This window comes from Rhea americana, unplaced genomic scaffold (assembly GCF_003343005.1).
Source record: "Rhea americana isolate MKP2758 unplaced genomic scaffold, rheAme1 scaffold_25, whole genome shotgun sequence".
NCBI classification, from domain to species: Eukaryota; Metazoa; Chordata; class Aves; order Rheiformes; family Rheidae; genus Rhea; species Rhea americana.
The window spans coordinates 1190879-1211997 of NW_028186368.1; the positions used below are offsets into that span (position 1 = coordinate 1190879).

The 21119-nt window shown below is 41.3% G+C and overlaps 1 protein-coding gene across 1 annotated transcript; it reads left to right on the forward strand.

Annotated features, from left to right (window-relative positions):
* Positions 1–547: 547 nt before the first annotated feature.
* On the forward strand, positions 548–21025 carry SNX3 (sorting nexin 3). The gene is made up of 4 exons (XM_085306905.1): positions 548–890; positions 12947–13042; positions 13425–13549; positions 16955–21025. The coding sequence occupies exons 1-4, from the start codon at positions 729–731 to the stop codon at positions 17058–17060; spliced, it is 489 nt and encodes a 162-aa protein (XP_085163031.1). The 5' UTR covers positions 548–728; the 3' UTR covers positions 17061–21025.
* Positions 21026–21119: the final 94 nt, after the last annotated feature.

A 21119-nucleotide genomic window follows, 5' to 3' on the forward strand; every position in this document is an offset into this window, starting at 1 on the left:
GCGTCCGTGTGTCAGGGGGCTGCAGGACTCCTCGTCCGTGTGTCAGGGGACTGCAGCGTGCCTTGTCCATGTGTCAGGGGGCTGCAGCACGCCTTGTCCGTGTGTCAACAGGCTGCAGAGCGCCTTGTCCATGTGTCGAGGCTGCAGCACTCCTCATCCATGTGTCAGGGGCTGCAGCGCGCCTTGTCCGTGTGTCAGGGGGCTGCAGAGGGCCTCGCCCATGTGTCGGGGGGCTGCAGAGAGGCTTGTCCATGTGTCAGGGGGCTGCAGAGGGCCTTGCGCGACCCCTCCGCGGACGACAGTCGGGGACGCCCTGAGGGCCGGAACCGTCGGCCCAGGCCGCCCCCAGGGAGCCCCCCGCGGCCCGAGCCGCAGCTAGCGCTCCCCCTCCCCGAGGAGGCAACACGCCGAGCCCGCCCCGCTGCTCCCGCCGCGGCGCCCGCCGGGACGTGTAGTTCGGGAGGGGGAGGGCGGCGCCGGGCAGAGCCAGCGGTGCGGCCGCTTGCGGACTACAACGCCCAGGCTGCCTTGCGCGCGGGCGGCGGGCGCATGCGCCGCTGCCGGGCGGCGGCGTGGGCCGCGCGTTGCTGGGCAGTCAGCTGGGCGCGGGGCGATAAGAGGGCGGGCGGCGGCTCGCTCGCGTCCTGCCCGCGCTCCCAGGGGAAGGGCAGCGGCGGCGGGAGGCGGGCGGGAAGAGAGGCGAGAGGCAGCGGAGGCGCCGCGGTGCCATGGCCGAGACGATCGCGGATACGCGGCGGCTCATCAGCAAGCCGCAGAACCTGAACGACGCCTACGGGCCGCCCAGCAACTTCCTGGAGATCGACGTGGGCAACCCGCAGACCGTGGGCGTGGGCCGCGGCCGCTTCACCACCTACGAGATCCGCGTCAAGGTGAGGCGGCGGCGGTGCGTGACCTTCCCCTGCATCCCGCGGGCCGCCGGTGGTGCCGCCTCCTGTGTAGCCCGGGCTGGGGGGGGGGGTATCGCCGCGGTGCGGGGCCCCTCCGTGGGGCYGGCTTCCACGCTGGCGCCGCGGAGGAGGCCGTGGCTGAGCGTCCGTGGGCCGCGTGCTTAGGGTGAGAAGGCCCCAGGTGCTGCAGGAGGCCGTGGGGCTGATAGCTCGGCTGCGGGTAAGCGCAAGCCTAGCTCGGCTAGGAGGCCTCAGTTGAGGCAGCCAGAGGACAGGCGGGTTTTTTTAGCGCTGCTCCATGCAGCTACCGTGAGACTGAAATCTTGTAATGTCAGCAGTTGCTCGTCCCTCCCTAAGCAGGAGGYGGCAAATGCAGGTGTTTGACATATAATAATATGGGTGGGTCTGTCCTGAGAAAGGAGGTGATGCCTGGTATTCCAGCAGCCTCCAAAAGCTGTGGAGACCTTGTAAATAAGTCTCCTGTGTGTGAAAGCTAGGCCAAAGCTAACTGAACTGATGAGGTGAGTATATGTGGGGGGAAGTTTGTCATCTTTGTGACTACAGAAACTATAAGTGAAGTACCTAATGAACAGGGTTGTTCCTAGCTGTCTGTTCTCAGGTACTTTGTCTTGGTGGTATCACATTCCTTTCTAGTGAGGAGGGCTRTATTCACTGACTTGTCTCAGAGAAAGCTGATGGTCTTGAGGTGGAAAAAAGTATTTCCTAGGCTCCTCAGTCTTGATTATGGTATCAGTAGGTAGGGTCTGTAGGAGTGGACAGAAAGAACAGACTGTGTGTTGTGTGGTCCTTGCTGGTAGTGACCTGAGGTGATGCTCCCTTCTGGTCTACACAGCCAGTAACAAGCCAGGTTGAGAAAGATGAACTCTTATGATCTTATCTTCCTGTGTACCTTGTGATTCAGTTTACTGCTGGTATAGCCTTACTCTGTTGCAACTAGTTGAAACTGGTCAGTTACTACAGGCAGTAGTAGAGACCTTATTGACCCCCTTCCACTCCTCCTTCCCTCCCACCCTGCAGTTTGAGTTGTGCTTTCACTGGACACTGCAGAGTGTGTGTCTTTGTGGCAGGAAAGTTTTCAGCTGGCAGAARATTTTCAGGTTGGCCTTATTGGCCACTAAAATTCTTAAGATAGCACACAAAATCCACACAGATTAGAAGCTTTTCTGGTACTAGAGGTGCAAATTTTCAGCTCAGTGTGACTTTGCTTATAAAAGCAAAATCAGCTGAGATTCAAACTGTCTAGGGAGGGATACTATAATTCTGATGTTGCTAAACTGTGGTGTTTGGGTAGCTGTTCTTGGCTTCAGCATGTGGCCTTTGGGCAGGGAGAACAGGCTAAAACAGAATTGTAGCCAGTGTTTGCCCTTTGTGTGAGGACAGATTAACAGTAGCCAACTTGTCAGTGCTTTAGCTGTCTACTTACCGGAAAGAAGTGTAACTCTTTGCCTAGATGGAGGTATTTGTGCCTTTTATGTTTGTACCTTTAATTACTGATGGCTTTTTCTCCCATGAGGCTGAGCATTTGGAATGGCTGGGTCCAAGAAAGATGATAAGGGACCAAGCCTAGGTATAGGCTTGGGAATGAGACTGCTTTTTCTATGTGAGAAGTCCTCAAATGGAAAGCAAAGCCAAAAAAAAAAAAAAGAAGAGAACTTGCAGACTGCAGATAAGCCAAGAGTAGCCTATATGGAGTAGAAAGTTCTAGATTCCTCTAATGAGGCTCTAAAAGTGGCCATAATGTAAATGTACACTGTACACTGACCTTTATTTTTCCTCCCTTTTCCTTCCTCTGTGTTCTTATCTAAACACTGTCCTCTGGAAGGTGCTCCCTACATGCATCCATATGTTTGTATGCAGAACAATCTCTTTTAGTAAATGATCATTCTTTCTTGTTTTGCATTATTGTACAGAAAACAATGAAGTATGTGTATATTCATATCTCTAATGAACTGTAAAAGAGGGAGTTCTGGGTCTCGTGTGTGTTGGAAGGCTGCAGAGCAGTTATGTTCTGCAGTCATACAGAATGATGTTCACTATGTAAACTTGTGTCAATTTTTTAACATAAAACAGGCTGTATTGCCAATATGCAAACTCTCTTATAGGAGAGGAGTTGAATTTGGAATATTGTAATATTATAGTTCTAAAAAGTAGGTCTTATACCAGATATTTGATTTACGCTTTTTACTGTTTATCTGGAGATGATCTCCTTAGACCATAACAGACTAGCGAGTAGCTGGTCTCCAGTTTGAAAACGGGTTGTGGTCACTGAAAGTGATAGATGATTTTGCCAGCTTCCTCCAGCATTGGAACAAACATGAGGAGATGGAATGACTTGCCTGTGTTGTACTTAAAAGACTGTTTTAAATTAAAACCACCATTGCAGTGTAGAACTAGATAACTTAGCTCTTATCAGAGTTTAACACTAGTTATTGGACAGACTGGTCATGTGGCTGGAGATCACTGTGTTAAACTGGGAACACTTGCACAGGAGACACTGAGATTCAGGTTTCCAAAGAAGCAGTTAGACTTGCACTGCTGTCGCAGGGTTTTTAAATTTAGTTTAAGGGTCATTATCTTTATTGCTTTGTTTAGATCTCAAAGCTAAACTTCTGTTAGAAAGACTGAGCTTGATAGTAAACTGTTGAACTGATGTCTCATAACATCTTGCTAAAACTGTTTTTGAGTATAAAATTGTAGAACTTCCCCAAGGCTTTTATTGGAAAGCTTTCTGCTTGTATTCCATTTTAACTCTACTGCTTGGAAGGTAACAAGTGGAACAACGTCATGCCTTAATTCTTATGTTGCTGTACACTTCAGCTTCTGGTAAATGTCAGATATAAAAAGCTTTACTGGGTGCCCAGAATGTTTTGGGTAGATGGTAGCAGCGTATCACTGGGTAAGGAAATCATCATATTCTCATACTTAGGAAAGGTTTTTCCATAGTGTGTGCCTCTCTAGGCTAGTATGATAGCACGCTGTGGTAAATGTGTGGTACTTTCACAAGTGCTTAAGCTGTCAAGTATGCTTCAGGTAAAAGCTTGCATAGAAGTTTCAGCAGGGCAGCTTATTTGACAACTAGTCTGTTCCCCCTTTTTTCAGCTGAAGATAGGTTCACACTGCTGTTCATCCACCAGCTTTTGCGGCAAGTTTTGAGTTTGCTAAATCATTGACTTTGAACCTTTCTGAATGTCAAGATGCAGCTGCATAACAGTTGCAATAAAACTAATTTGTCAATGTTCAGTGATGGTAAGTAATGGGAAAACACCATTCTTTTGAACTTGTTGTTCTAGCGCTGTGCTTTTGAATGGACCATGTTCTTGCAGTTTGCTTTCTAGCAGCAGCAGTAGGCAAGTCCATTCCATTCTAAGGTGTCTTTTGTGTGGAGACTTAGGGCAAGCTAAAAAGGAGAACAATACACTAAGAAATGAAGCTTCAGATGCTTTTTGTAGCCCACTAAAGTTTGATGAAGTAGTCACCTGCTGTTATGAAAGTGTCCAGAAGCTCACAGAAAAATGTGTATAGAGGTTTAAAAAAAATAGAATAAATTTGAATACCTGCTAAAGAAATGCAACTAACTGCTAACTGTTAAGGTTTCTGTAAAACGGACTTCTGTGCTGCCCATTTCAGCCTGATTAGAATAAATCGTTAAAATTTACTCATTTAAAATCAGTGAGATCTTCCAAGAAAAGTCATTACTACTTAGACTGACAGTCACCAGAATAAAGTATCTGGTACAAGAACTACTAGTTAAAATACGTTCACATAGCCCAATTTTTTTAATTAAATGGGCTCAGTGCCAATGTCAGCCGAGGACCTTATCAGAGGATCTCTGGAGTTTTGCAACTGAGTTAAACAAAAAACCTTATTTCCTGTTTCTGTTTGTTGTGCTGAATTAACTGTTGCCTCTAATCAATATGTATATGTGTATWCTGAGCACAGAGGTATGCGCTGCAGCTTCATTGAGTTCCACAGTTCAGTGGCTTGTACTACTTGATGTAAAAGGCAACACTTGCTACTGTGCTTTCAGATGTGAGAGAATCACTTGAGTGGAACCAGTGCTCCTTAAGGCAGCAGTCACATTTGCTATACTTCTTCTGCAGAGACCTCTACAGATCTCCAGACATACTTGACTACGCATGTTTTAAATGGGGAAGGATATGAGCAGGTAGGCTGTATGGTGCATGTAGTGTTAAGAATAGTACTGGCCTCAAAGGATTAGGGAAGTAAATCAAAGTTACTGTTAAACTTGGGTTGAATCTGAAAGCCTGTTCTCATCTAAACCTATTTTTCAGGACCTAGTTTGAATGCAATGTTTGCATTTCTGCATACTGCTAAGTAATTGGCTTATAGTTCTGTGACCACATGAATTCAGAATGAGAGGCTAAGTGAACTGAAAGTATAATTTGCTCAGAAAACACTTGTTTTGTACCATGGTCCTGCAAAGTGGCATTCTTGATCTAGTAAATGTCTTTGATATGTTCTGTCCTTGAGCAATACCAAATATACTGTCCTTGCATTCAGCGAGTGTTGAAGTTGACTCATCACATGCCAAGAGAAGAATTCAATCTCTTGGTACACACAGTCCACTTCAGCACTGCTCAGTTTCATAATCTGTGAAGCTTGTGGTAGAGTAATGATTAAACACTGACTCAGTGTGGATATGTTTAGGGATGCAAAATCAGCACTAATTCAGTATTTTTCTACTACTGCAAATCTTATGTCATGCTGCAGGACTGCTCTAACTGCAGTTAACTTCTCATTAGTACACTATTTTAGACACTGYAGCCAGTTAAAGATATTTTTAAACTACTCTTCAAAGTATAGAAATGCACTGATTCTGGAAAACAGGTGATTTCTGGCTTACTGTTCCTTAAGTATTAMATTAAAAAAATAGCTGAAAGGCAAAGAACTCCCCAGGATACCAGCTGGGGAAAAATAACTGAAGTGTCTTAGAAAGAAGCTTCTGAAGCAAGGAAAATGGATTCACAGGTCTGTTCCATGTATTTGCTCTAAGCAGCTGATTTCTGTAGACATTTTTTGATAATCTGAGTATGAGAACTTAGACTAAAGTACTGAGCTAGCTTGGTGTTGACATCTGTATTGTGTAAATAAGATAAGAGTCTGAGTAGCACTTCCTACTAGTATATTAGTTTAACTAAAGGCTTGGCTGCCTTTTACTTCTGCTCACACAATTCAGGCYCTGATTGTGTATTAAGAGTGCACTCTAGTACAGTGCTGAACTGACCAAACTGAATGGAACAATGACTAATCTTTGTAAGACAGATGGCTGTGATCCAGGTAGGCATGTGATGCCAGAGTATTTTGATACATCTTTATTTTTAGATGGCTTGCCAAAAAATGTCAGCTTGAACTTTAGAACAGTCAGGTCTCTCCTGCTTTTCATCTGAGGAAGTAAGTAATACAGTGTAGCTTTAAGCTTCTAACTTAAAGAAAATATTGCAGTATTGAAGATTGTTTTAACAAGTACACAGTCAGAATGCCCTGTGAAACTAGTGCTGATCAAAAGGTCTCTGAAATTGCTGTTGCAGCTATAGCTCTTTTTCAGGGAGAGGGGGTGGAGAGGCCTTAACCTTTCTGGTTAAGGTAGGAAAGCAAATATTGCACACACTGAAGATGCATCCAAGAATGCATTCCCTTTTGGCTATTATTTGAGAACCCAGCTCAAAGCTTTTTTTATGAAACATTTGGGACTGGCAAGCAGCACTGTTTGTGCTGGTTTTATGGCCAATCATAAAAGTATAGCTTTAAGCTAGCCTGTAGCAGCTTTGCTCTGAAATCAGCAGACTGAAGCTACATGTGAGTTCTATTTAACCTCTCTAAATCTCAGAAAGAGCCCTAAAGCTGTATTTTATGCACCTCAGTTGTAGGATTCCTGAAGGTTAGGTCACACTAAAATTACTGAACAGGGACTATTGATTTTTCTGTAGCTGGCTGTTAGTCAGTTAAGAATAGGAATGTTACTGTGCTAATGTGGGTGTAAATATGGAGAGACTTTCTGGCGAGRGGTATACTTATTTCCATGTTGGTTTCTTTCATACTTCTGGTTTCTTTCATACTTAAACTAAGTGTATAAATACTGTACTGTCTCTAGCCCACAAAACATGTGAAAGTTTTGCTGGGTGCAAAAGTTATCAACTGCAGTGGTTCATAGCAATCTATCTGCTGCACTTGGCTGTAGCTGGTATTAGTATCGAAGATGTCAGTTGATAAGGCTAAAAATATTGACTTAATGGGGGTGTCCTTCTTCATTTCTCAAGAGAAATAACTGATGACTTTACAGTAGGTCAAAACAGAGCATAGGGTGGTAGCCAATGCAATTGTGTAAAGAAACAYTGTTTTATGGGGATGTGTGTTGTATGTTTTTCTTCTAAGAAAGCTTTAGTTTCCTAACCCTGAGATAACTAGCTGGAGCTGCTGTTTCTGTCTGGGTGTTGAAGTCTTTGCCCCTTTTGTGCAGTTTAAACTATTTTTTTTTTGAGGGGGCGGCCTTGGCTTCTGAGGAAATGACTTGAAGAATAAGAAATCAATAAAAAATCTGTTTTTTTCCCTAGATCTATTATCTTAGTTTGTATCTTACTTTGAGCCTCCTGAGTGTGGCACACCATAGTTCATCTGCTCATGATGTCAGTGAACTTCATCAGGTGATGACAGAACCTTCTTGGCAAAAACCCCAACACCTCTACACTGACTTTCATGTAGRCCAGCTCAGGACTCTAGGCATTGGGCTCAGAAGGTTAACTGTTGTCTGAATCTTCATGGCTGCTACTAGGGTTTGAATGMTGAATACTGGTTGTAGCTTAACATTTATTTAAACTATTTAAAATTTGGGATAATAAGTATGATCAGATTTTTAATGTTCTGTCAACTCTGGGTTTTTTGAATGTAATATAGCTACAGTAGTCTTGGACAACAAGTGGAAATAAGGGGAGGTAGTTGAACAGGACTTTGATCAAAATGAGTGCAAGTATTTTGGAAAAGTAACTTGATGTCCTATAGAAGACCTCTTTGCTCATTGCAGAGTGTCTAAAATATGCACCAAAAATAAAAAATTCTAGTAATTAAAACTGAGAATACAGCCATGCTTGGCTTCTTGGCTTTTGTAATTGTAGGCAGTGGAGAGCTAGCTGCTCATGCTCCTATCCAGTCTGGAAGGAAACAAACCACTAGTAAGGTGTCTGGAATAATAGTGGACTGCTGAGGCCAGTCCCTTTGGCATCCTAAAGGACAACAGGCCCTTGCAGAAAGAAAACTAGTTTTTCTTTCTCTGCCCTGAATGTTACTTCCTGTAATGTCCCAGAGTTCCCATTGACTGACTGTGAATGTAGCCAAAGGGTGTAGTCTCTTGACAAAGATTACAGCTCTTATGARGAGATAGTAAGAAACTTGAATTTGCCTTCTGAGAGTCAAGGCCACAAACTTCTGTTAGAAGTGAGCTGAATGCTTGCTTTCGCTCTATTTTAATGGAAATAGAGTTTTATCAAGGCTGCCGTAACCTACTTGAAAAGACAACATCAAAGTAGGTACTATGGCAACAGTGCAGCTTTATCAGTCTAAGAGTGGGAGACATGGGCAATGCAGCGCTGTTGATTAGCGTTATACGGCAGGKGAGGAAATGAATCTAACTCATCTCACACTATCCTGGACAATGCAGTTGTGGAGTTTCAGCAATCGTGGGGGTGGAATGGGCTGCAGTGACATCCTGAGTCAATSTCTTGCCATGTCAGCTCGCTCTCTGAAAGAACCCAAATGTTATTTAGGCACAATTGATATCTGGAAATGAACTTGTTGAGGCAAGCCTGGCTATTTGAAAGGTTTTTCTCTACTCAGTGGGTAAATTAATCTAATCTAGATAATAGAACAATTAAATTACTTAGAATTCTGAATTAGTCTATTTAAAACAAAAGCACTTTAGTTTTCTTTCTGCATTTAAGGCAGAGTTAGCTCTCTACAATGCAGTCRTCATGGTATGCAAGTTTTAAGCTGAAGGTGAATGATTTTTGAAGAYGTTGATTTGTACTTGTAAGCTACTGCCACTCTGAATGTGGAAGTCTGTTCACTTGTGTGCATAAACAGTTTTCAATCAGCTTCAAACTTCTAACTGGGCATAGCTCTTGAATTAATCCTAGTAACAGCTAGAATGCTATTTAGTCATACAGCTACCTAGTCTAGAACTGTGACGTGCTTCTGAGGTGAGTTGGAGCTTCCTGAGCTTGGGGTGGGACTTCTAGTTTAGTAAACTGTAGCTAAGGAAACATGCTTTCTGGGAATACAGGTCTTTCTCTAAAAACTACTACTAGGCAATTGCTGTTTTGCCTTACCAGTTTGCTCGACATGAGCCAAATCACTTGAGAATGTGCAAACTCTYTTGCATTTGGAGTAGAGGAATGCAGGAGTGACTTAAAGGTCTAGATTTGACATCTTCCACTGYTTAACTGCATAACTTGGCAACAGTCCTGACAAACACTTACTTCAGTGTGTTGGCCTGGTCATAACTTTACAGCAGAATGAATCTGATTGYTTGGCTTTCTCTAAGGATTAGCAAGTGTGTTTGTGTATACACACAGAGGCTGCTACAGAAACAGTGCTAGACAGTATCTGTTTTATCTTAGCATCTTTCTAGGCCTAGGATTTTGGACTCTGGGGACCAGTTGTGCAGAACTGGTTTATCAGTCCTGGAGTATCTGTTTAGCTGCAGTTCTGAACAGTGACTGCTGGTCGTGCGTTGTTGTGGTAATGCACCACAATCCTTTTAGATTAAGGACTTGTAGTCAAACTACTGGAGAAGCGTGATTTTAGACTAAGAMGCTGCTGAAAATTGGTATTAGTGTAAGTGAGACTAATTATTTACACTACAGAAGAAACAATTGCTGTAGTGATTATGCTGAACTTAMCAGAGGAACAAGCTGTGATCCAGGGGCTATGCCAAACTGGCTCTCTGAGCTCTGTGACAAACATGGCAGATCAGTAGGCCTTTAGAGGCTGGGAAGTCAAGACTGATGCTGAATTAGCATGAGGGGAAATACTTGCAAAACAAACTAGCCCAACTTGGAGCTTTGTGTATTTGTCTTGCTTCTAGCAGGCAGAGAGCGCTCCATGTCCAGAGTAACTACTGGACTTTCAGTGACTAAGCTAGAATGCAACATTCAAGTGTGAAGCTAAGAATAATTTTGATAATGCTGTACGATCCAGAAGCTGACACCTCAATAGAAATTGAAGTTTCCTTTGACGTCTTATGGAGCAATGCTTCCTTCTGCCAAATTCTTGCTCTCTAGCAGCTCTTGTGTCAGCAACTGCCTGTCTTGCTTGCTAAAGTCTCTCTCCATGGCAATTGGAGGTAGAAGGACATGCAAAAAGCTGAAGGAAATGTTCTACTCAAACAAGGTTATTCTTTAGTGAAAAGGCATGTACAGTAACTTCAAGTGTGAGTATATCCTAGATTAAAAATGGGTGCTTGCACTATTTAACTTGTTTGTACCTTAAAACAGGCCTTTCAAATTGCTTATTAAAATAGATTCTTTCGAACAGGTGCATATCTGACGAATAYTGCTGTTATCAATGGTAGCTCCTAAAGGAGATGGAATTGCTGTGGTTTCTGAGCTTTTAAAAGGTGGGGATCTGAACAGTTAGTTGTGAATTCAGACCAGAGGAGATGCAAAAARCTTTGCTTTAGTAATTAAGCTCTGACTTGTGAACCACTTTGTTTAAGTGTACATTTCCAGCATGCACATCAGTTTGAATGTCTCCGGGGTTTATGATCAAAACTACAGAAAGCAAGTCAACCTGAAGGGAAAACAAATATTCTGACTGTCCTTTTCTAGCTTACAACTTGGGCTAGCATGTCAAAGGTTCAAAAGGGAATGTGGAAGGTAAAATGAGCTCAACTGGCACTTCTACCCTCACATTGTATCTGTAAACCTTATGTTCTTTAGAGATTAACTTCATAGACTTTATGCCCAGAATCATAAAAAGAGTTCCTGAGGACCTGGGAACTTTTTTAGCTGCTTTTATCTGGTTCTAATCYCTCTTGTAAGTAACTTGAGAGGAGAATGGAATATTTTCTGCAGGTGAGAGCCTACATGTTAAATATTGTGAAGGACTCACTATCTGAGGTACTGATAAAGACTTGATGTTGTAATGTGAAAGGCTGACCTTGGTATAAACCAATAGCTGAAATCAGAGAAAAATAATCTGATACTTCACTTCTGTGAATCTCCTTCATGCACTCTAGAGGACATAGTTTTTCTCTCTTGAGTAGAGTGTTCTTATCTTCAAGACCAGAGTGTTTGTTTATAAAGCTTGACTTCTGACATAATAGTCTTAAGTGCAATTTTGTTAGTCACTAGCACAATGAATGATACCTTATCCGGGAAGAAGGGGAACTTGAGTCCTCTAAACACTTAGTGATACCAGGTTTCGTGACAGAATACTGTTTTGTACTTTATCATCTGTCAAATATGGACTAAATAGCATAATGTGAAAGTATAGGCCTAACTTTTGAAGTATTTTAAGCTGYAAGATGGTCAAAAGCTCCTGATTGGCTGACAATAGTGTAATGTCCCATAGTCATAGGCCTGCCTAGTACTGGAATGCATCTTAGCAATTAAACCTGCCTAAGCAGCCAAAACTATCAGTCAAATAATAGATTGAGCATTGCAACCTATAAATGATATCTTAGAGTTGTCCAGCTGCTCTAGGACAAAAATCTGTGTGGAATGACTCATTATTTTAAAAAATGAGCATGCTTAGCCTAGTTTTCTATTGGGAGAAGCAGGAATAACTGTAGTCCTGGATGAACATCAGCTTCCTACAATGTACCTCAGAAGAGCCTTCTTACAAGGCATATAAGGCAAAGTTAGTGAATATGCAGTCTGACAACAGTGAGCTCTACTGTGTTGCTGCCTCTTATATGTGGCAATTACAGACTTGCTTTCAGTAGTAGATTGTAAATTTTACAGCAACTTTCTTGTGATAGTCTAGCCAGTTGACCATTTAGCCAGTTGACCATTTAGCCAGTTGACCATTTAGCCATTACAGTAATCTGAAGCTTAAATATTGCTGAGGTATTGGAGTGTTTTGTGCTGGGAAGGCAAGGAGAGTGCTCTCTATGTATGCTTTTATGGTAGTGTTAGAAAACAGTGGAATCTTCTACTCCAATGTAGAAGTAATACAGGCTACAGTAAAAGTTAGTTTGAGCACACCTGTTAGAGTGCTCATGTATTATGATCCTGTGCTGTATTTTAGCTTCTTTGCTGTGTGTTTAACGGTATTAGTTGGGTACTGATACTGACTCTTAGGGTTTCTAGGCAACTTCTTTCAAGCCTTGTTTAGGAAGGTTCTGCCTCAAATTCTGCTTGGTTTAACTTTGTATTAAAGCAGTCAGATTTCATCTGTACTGACTGTATTTAATCTCAGCCTTAGTTTTTTCTGGAGTTATCTAAACCTTGCAACTGGCATTAGTGGATCTTCAGCTTCATCTGTACTGAATGTGCCCTGTATGAATTCTGTGGAGGCTAAAGGACTTAACTGTTGTTGCTTTTAAGAGATATTGAAGGCTTGGTTGTATCAGCTGGCAGAGGAGCATAAAATGTCCTAGGCTGCCGCCTGAAACTAGCAAGTATCCTAAGTGGATAAGGAAGGCTTCTTTTCTTCCTGCTACTGCTGTATGCATATCAACATGGGGAATCTATCTCCTGAGAGTAAGAATAAGATACCTGTGCAACCTTAACATCTCCTTGAGTGGCTGACAAATTTTGCTCTTCTACTTSGTGATATGGTGGGCCAAATACTAGTGATTAGAACTTGTGATGCAGATAAGGGGTCTACAGACAGTTTAAGGCATGACTGACRTAGCTTAAGCAGAGCTTTATCTGCTTTTTATCTTGAACGCTACTCGTTGTTGTATTGTTGCTCAAGTGGAGCTAACTTTGACTTAATAGCTTGCTTCTTGCTTCTACTTAGCARAACTTACCTAATGAATAACTCATGTTTGTTTTCAGACAAATCTTCCTATCTTCAAGCTGAAAGAATCTACAGTCAGAAGAAGATATAGTGACTTTGAATGGCTGAGGAATGAACTAGAAAGAGAAAGCAAGGTAACAAAAGTAAATACAAGTGTGCATAGACATGAGAAGAGTATTCAAGTGTTATCTGTATGTTATAAAGCGTATCTGTTAATCTCAAGCAGAGTTGAGGTTGTGATTGAAATCCTGCAGAACTAAAACCTTGTATGTGTRCCAGTATTTCAGCAAGCCTTGGTTTACAGTCCTGGAGACTGTTGTTCAATGGTTTTTAGTTAATTCTGAGTTTAACTGCCTGAATTCAACTTACTTTTAAGGACAGATTGATTTTTATGGTATTTTTTGTTTGATTAGAGGCATTAGCAATAAGTTTGGACTGTAGAAGGGACAAGTGGCACAGCAGGTATATAAACTTGCTTGCAGGTTGTACTTAAGGCCATATTTCTAAATCTTTCAGGTTGTGGTACCACCCCTACCGGGAAAAGCTCTTCTCCGTCAGCTCCCCTTTCGAGGAGATGATGGTATATTTGATGATTCTTTTATAGAGGAGAGGAAGCAGGCTCTTGAGCAGTTCATAAACAAGTAAGTGKTGGGTCTATCTGGAGATGAATGGATCAACTCTGAAAAATGGACTTGGAGCTGCTAGTCCTCTAACTATGGCTGCACTAGTTTCAGAATGAGATGCTTTCAATCTTGCAACAGAACATAATGTTGCTTATCCAGTGTTTGAYTTGGATATCTTAATGCCTACCTGAACAGCTAAAATGAGTGATGTGGTGTTAATTTATGCAAATTACCACTAAAATTATAGCATTCAAAATAGTTCTTTTCTTTCTGAAAAGGTATCCTCCACTGGATGAACAATAAGGCTTACAATGGGCTTACAGCAGTCTACTTTTAATGCAGATGTGAGGTATTATCAGCTTGTGTAATGATACACATTTTCTCTAATCATCATGAGAATCTGTCTGAAGGTGTAGGAACTCTACTTGATATACATGTATATAGTTTGAAATAGAYGCTTTGAGCTGTCACACTGCCCTCCAAAGGATGAACAAAATTATAGTAACAGATGTTTGTACAGGTGAGAAACTGTCAGTTCAACAGCTCTTTTGGTCTCTGGAGCCAGTGCACTGTTCAAACCAACTTGATTCTGGACTCCTCCCATCTTTAAAAGGTGGAACTGATAAAGCTTGAYTTGGTGTTTTAGTCTTGCTCATTGGTACTGGTCTTTAGGAGAATCAGAGAATGGCCTTAGTTAAGCCAGAACTTCATCCAAYAACATATGATGTTGGTCAATTATTACTTGTTGAAAGATGCAGTTCRGGGATGCAAAAGTGACCATTTCAGTAGGAACTAAAAATGATGTCCTGCTTTTTGCAAGTGAAAATAAGTTTAGGTGTGACTATATCTTCTCATTTATTCTTCATGTAGTGACTTGTTACCTCAATTCAGAGGTATTTTTAATTGTTCTGAGCAGATAAAATACTTTATTCTTACTTTTGAGTGATAAACTTCTGCGGCTTCTRCTCGAAGACAAATAGAATGAATGTTCAAGGATTCAAAGGGTTTTAGCTTTTCTTTTGGACCACATGAAGGCAGACATGCTTATAGTAAAACAATGTGTTCTCTTAAGGATGTACAGTCAAGATCCTTTAGCATGATTTTAAAGTGAAACTCAAGTTCTCTTATCCATGCAGACTTGGAACTCTATTAAATTTGGAAGAAATGCACTTACTGAAAGCTTTGTATGCTGAGCACAGCAATATGAGGACAGTGTAAGTTCAGGAACAGCTGATAGTGAAACAGTTTAACTGGAATAGTTTAGAAAAATGTTTTTATAGCTAACAAATGTAGTGACCAGTTGACTGGTATCACTTGCTCAGTCTTGTAATTAGCAATATATTGATCTTCTGAAAGTGTAAAACTTCTCAGTCAACTTTCCCTACTTTGAAAGATAAAAGGAGACTTGATATAGATGTGGATGTAGTGACAAATTTGAGTACAGCTGAAACAAAACTCTAGGCAAAACTTCTAGCTATTCAGCCTCATGAACTTATTCTGATGGCATGAGCCAACTCAGTCAAGCAAACATTACCAATTAAAGCTTTGAACTATGTGGAAGGTTTAGAGTTTCTACAAAATACTAATAGTGAACTTAGTCCTGAAGGGGATTTGCATAACATGAGATTCATATCTCAAAGGTCATCTTCAGTCTTAGAACCAGAGAAGAAGCCTTCAAATAACTGACATACCAGTGTGGCCAAGGAAGAGCTTGATGCACTGATACTAGTCCTTGATGTCCAGGAGCTCAAAAGTGGATGTTTAACTCTGTCTCCAGGTGTAGAATCTAGAGGGATTAAATCCTAGCAGTGAGTTTACTTGAGCCAGCTCTCCTAGGCCAGCTTGCTGGTGGCCTCAACACCACTATTTACAATCCTGTTTTCAAGGATAGCTATGTTGTGAAAGTGTTGTGAAAGTCTTGTCTACTTGAATCTGACTTCTGGAGACATGGAAATGTTGGAAATAGCAGCTGCTATTTATAGACATCATCATAGCTCAATAGTCTTCTGATATAGAGTAAGACACTCGAAAGAAGCCATGAGGTAGGTCAGACAGTCTAGTAAATCAGCCACCAATTTTCTAAGCCCTTCTAAAAGGGGAAGGGAATTTGCTGTGCCTCCTCATGTTGTCATTTATATCTTTCTAATCAAGTTAAAGGCCAAAAAGTTTAGCCTAATGAAGGTAGGAAAAACTACTCTTTGAACTAGTGTTTGAGACTCCTGTCCATTTACTAGAACTTGATAAGGTTGCCAGGCTTTATAGCCACACTTAAAATATTTTGTCAATGCTGAGTAGCAGAGGGAAGTTTCTCATTAAAGGACATCTGCAATGAGAAGCAAGTGGTGACAAATGAATMAGTTATTTCCTCCCAAGGTAGGCACGTGTGGAAAAGATGCACACAAGTGCTTGAAAGTTTGATTATGTATTATATGTACTTAACTGGATGAGTTTCCACTTCATGTTCTAGTAGATACAGGAACCACAGGGTTGATACAAGCTGCYCTGGGGAAAACTGGAGTTAAGGGGGAGGGGAAAAGGAGGAGGGAGGGTTAACTGAACTCCTTTAGCTTTCTTCAGCCATAAATGACCAGCTTCCAGGGATTGAGTATCTTGGGATTTAACTTCCACCTTCACATCTTGGGAGTCTCAGKAAGCTACTAGGTGTCTTAAGGGATTAAATGTAACACCTTATCTCTCAAGTTTGGGAGCAGGAGCATCTTTTAATTTCAGCTCACTGGAGAAAAGACAGTGACTCTGTAGTCTATATACAGAACAAAAATAAATCCCAATTAGAAGTGTTATTACCTTCTACCTTAAAAGCTCTGTCTCTCCAGTGTTTTCTATCTAAGGCTATTTCCCATTATCAGAGCAGAATGACCATATCTAGTACTTCTGGACTGGGCGTCAGTRTTGCTTGTGCAGGCTGGGAGTGACCATGGTAAGTCACACTTCTGTAAATCATGTTGAGGCCTGCAGAAGACCTTCACACCCCCCGGTGGAGTAAGTCTTTACCTCTATCTGGACTGATTTGCTGTTGAATGAGACTGAGAATTGTTGGGTTAAGCTGCCTTTAGGGAGGTGTCCTGTGTCAAAAGGCATCAAGAACTATTAAATCTGAATTTGTCTCCACTTAACTGTGGGTGTTCTAATGCTAGGATGGGCACTTTGATAGTCTACTCAGTTGCAAGTGGCAGATGTTGACATAACATGCCTTCTAATGATCAGAGTTCCTGTAGACTGTCATCCTGGGGAGGATGGCAGTAAGTCTTGCTGCCAGACATCATGCTAGTGGCCAACTGTAGACAAAGTGGGATATGTACCAAATGGTAGATCCATAGGTTGTTGGTGTAAAGTCTCACTGTTTTAAGTAGCTGCAAGTGGACTCAGTGTGTTAGCACTAATATTTTTTGTCTTCCTCTCCAGGGTTGCTGGCCACCCACTGGCACAGAATGAGCGCTGTCTTCACATGTTCTTACAAGATGAAGTAATAGACAAAAACTACACACCATCGAAAATAAGACATACTTGAGTTCTGAAAATCTTCTCAAATGTTAGTGGTTCTTATGCTTGGTTTTAAGAGGTGATAGTTTGTCTTAGCATGCTGAGGATAAACAGGCACAAAGCCTCCACTAACATCAGTACACTGCTTGGTCTTTGCATATGCTTTATAGCATTAAAGAACTCACTTGTCTTTTAGCTGAATCCTTCTGAGTCTTTGATTTAAGAGTATTAAACTGAAACCATCCACCACTTACAATGTCTCACAAACCTTTCCACTCTTATTTGCAATGACTTAACAATGTTTACTGACTCRGCCTTACTTGAACTTGCACAGTTGTAGTGTCATGTGTTCACCTGTATATGACTAAACTGCTATGCTGTTTCTGAGGTAGTCATCTGTCTAAACTTCTGTAGAAAGACTGCTTTATTTCAGATACCCTGTATGAGAAACACTTATGCAATTGTCTTCATGCTTGTAAAACACTTTATACTGAAGTAATGAGGGAATTATCTTTATATTCTGTAAGAATAAAAAAAATCAGATTTATATACTAAAATAACTTGTCTAAAGTTTTGAAATAAAAGTGAAAATGCACTTCAAATGTTTGTTACTCTTGACCTTCAGTATGAYGTATCTCCTGCTTGCTGAGATGCAGGGACGTGGCTATGCTGAGTGAGATGCTATTTCAACCTTGCTGTGATGCCCTTCTGCAATGTAGTCTTGTGCTACTACCAGCCAGCACTAAATACCCTAAGATGCTGATACTCACTGCTCAGATCTTACTGAACATACAAAGAATTTGTGATCATTCCTGTGCTGCAGAGCTAAAGCTGGAGCCCCAATCATTTTAGGCAATTAACAGATACATGGCTTCAATAAGAGCTTTAAAAAAAGATACCTTCCTAGTTAGCAGGAGAGGCATCAATCTAGCTTCAACTGTGCTATAGAGAAAGGAATGTTAACATAGTAGATAATAACATTACTCTTAAGTCCTGCAGCTGAAGACCAAGGTAGCTCTGCTCTAGCAATGGGAGGTTGGGGACATGGAGTCACACAAACCAAGTAGAAGATACTGTCATGTGGGTTCTGGACTCTTAAAGCTCCAGTGCACAAGCAAGCATTGCTGAGATGGTCTTTCTCCCTGGATGCTCCTTGGGCTGGAGAAGCTTCCTCARTGCTCTCAGATGTTACCTGGGTATTACCTGTCTAGATTCTCTTGAAAACCAATTCAAGAACACTCTAGTGGCTGTTTGATCCAGGCATTGTCTGCCCTTCATAACAGTGCATGTTCTAAACCTTTTTTTAGTGCATGTTGGCTTAGATTTGTTCCTGCTGCTTTTTTCTTAGAATACTCCCTGTTGCTTTATAGCAGAAGCCTTACTAGCAAAATTTTTATGTCCTTTACGTGATATCATTAATCTCATGTTAAACTTCCCCATGTAGTTTGTATGAAAATCTGGATGTAAAAGGCTAAACTGCCAAAACACTGGTGATTGACTGGATTGTACGTGGTATTAGCGAATGGTGGTCTTCAAGCATACTAGCTTGTGGCTAAAATAAAACAAGAATTTTGTGAGCTCTGCGTGCTCACGACCAAAGAGTATTCTTATTCTTGAATTTTGGAGTACAAAATGGATATGCTGGGCTGGTGATGCAGTGGTGGGTTGCAAATGTGCTGTGTCAATTTTGGTCCCTGGTTTTATGAATAAGACTGAGATTCAACAGAGTCTTTGCTCTGCTAAGTATTTTTGGTACTGTAAAATAATTCTAAAATCCCATGYGTTTGAATTGCATTTAGAAATTGAGTTATTCATGGAGATGGAGGAAGAAGCTATAAATATATCTGATACTTCTTTGCTTAGGTTTAGATACATARCAAGGGCTTCTATTTTCTTTTTCCTCAAATATTTTTTGAGGAATATTTCCTCAAATATTCATTTCTGTGAGAATYTACTTTCTGAAAGCAAAGTAAATGTTACATGTTATGCTTAAAGGAGGACCTACTATGGTCATTCATATCCATGTGACTCTCCTATGGAGAAAGGAATTATACTGAAGGGAGAAAGCTGCTTATTTGATGTCAAAGCAGAATATTCTTTTCCCATTTCCAAATTGTAGTGAGAACTCTGGAGTGTTAACCATTGGAGCTGATGGGATCAGGCTGTTCAGAACACATCTGGGATTTCACCTGAGTGTCRGTCCTTTAAAGCTCACTAGAGAGCCTAATTCTGGTGTGCTCCAGCTGTGCAGTCTGCAGTTCTGGGGAAAAAACATGGTCTGAGATTCTCTGTGCCTAAACTACAGGGAATTGTGTGCCCTTGCAACTCCTGGGTCTGCTGTGCAGATGGGCTAGATCCTGCACATAGCAGGACAAGAGGTGGGTGTGCGCCCRTTGCCCTGTCTGCTTTGCAGCTGAGAGAAAGCTGGCATGCACTGTTGCGTCCTCTAGTCTCACTGATCTATAGAGCAGGACTGCACAGCAGAGTGGAGTTGCCCTGCAGTTTAGATGCAGTTCGTGTTTGTTGCTGCTCCAAGAGAGCAGCACGAATCTTGTCGAAACCAGTGTTTTGTCATGGGTTCTGCAGGGCAGTGGGCTTAACCTTTTTAGCTCATACGCTGAATTGTCAAAAGGCTAGGGAGCCACAACTGATTTTTCTGTCCTGTCCATTTTTCTTCAATACCGAGAATAAAAAAGAGTCAAAAATTCACCATGCCCTATGGCAAGCATATTCTTAAGCACTCTTGCCAGTTTGTTTAGAGGGTGTTTCAAAGTCTTCTAGTCCACACTTTGTCTCACCTTGCTCATCAGAAGACTGGTCTTGTATACTTCATGGTCTGGCTGCCTTGGAAAGCCTGTAACCTGAGACAGCGGCCTGGAGGATTGGAGGAGAGATGAGGTGAAAACTTAGACCCCTGAAACCTCTGAGAGTTTTGTGCTTGGAGTCAATGGAACTAGGATTTCACTCAAGTTCAGTATTCCTTGACGCTGACAACGAGCCATTGTTAYACACGGTACGTGTCCGCTTGTCATTTTAATGTGCATACTATGGTCACATATATAATGTTTTCCTTCTCCTATTGTCAACTTCTTTCTATGCCTTGAGAGCTGCTTACTCCTTTCTTTGGTTTGATTATGCRATTGGACAACTTAATAAAACCTCAATATCTTTTTGATTGAAAACTGTTTTTGCATTCATCATGCTTTGTTAGCTGTACAACTCATRGATATTAACAACTATCATAACATGAAACAGAAGACTTGTACTAGGTTAGGTCTCTGATCCATTTAGTGCTGTGTCCTAGGAAAAGCTCTGTGTGTGTTCCTTCAGAAGAAAGCGTTAGGAACCTTGCAATAGGTGCATATTTGAACTACAAAAAACAGCTCTGGGACCATTTGCTCCAAGGCAGGATCACCTGTATATAAACTATTCCACTAATGTTTGTCTAACTTGTTCTTTGAAACCTCTGATGATGCCAACTCTACAGCATTTGAGACAATCCATTTTTATAGAGACTTTCTATTCTCTGATAAGCAGAGAACAGTAGAAAAAACTAATCTAGAAACAGAAGAACAAGAATTAAAAGAACAGTGGAAAGTAATTTAAATTCAATATATTTTTATTCTTTGTAAATACAATGAGTACAACTTTTTAACTTCACAAATCAGTTAATTCACTTTGTACAGGAAARGTTTTACTCATTCTATGATAGTCCAAGTGCTGATTTTTCTCAGTGCTAGTTCCTAATAAYGAATCAAAATTTGAAAAGTACAGCAGCTATCTTTAAATGTTTTTTTCTACATTTTTCATACATCAAATAAGCAGCTTATAACGTTTTTGTGTGTGAGAGGGTGTAGGTGAACAAGGCTTCAAAATTAGAACCTGGAGTTTGCTAAAAAGGCATTGGAAACTTTTGGAAATTGTTAGCGTTGTATCAGTCAGCCACCTTTGTTTCTTTGAAATAAAAATCCTTCCTTTTTTATAGTCATTTCACTTTTTTGCACATCTCATTGACAGAGTTTGGCCACCATTGCCTTTGGTTTCAGCACTATGTCAACAGGACAGCAAGCAGGTCACTGAAGCGGTC

What these genes read in the sequence shown, in the direction of transcription:
- SNX3 (XM_085306905.1), top strand. Translation starts at nt 729, where the DNA reads ATGGCCGAGACGATCGCGGATACGCGGCGGCTCATCAGCAAGCCGCAG. An exon ending in CCTACGAGATCCGCGTCAAG is followed by an intron (nt 891 to 12,946) that starts GTGAGGCGGCGG and finishes GTTTGTTTTCAG; the next exon opens with ACAAATCTTCCTATCTTCAA. An exon ending in AACTAGAAAGAGAAAGCAAG is followed by an intron (nt 13,043 to 13,424) that starts GTAACAAAAGTA and finishes TAAATCTTTCAG; the next exon opens with GTTGTGGTACCACCCCTACC.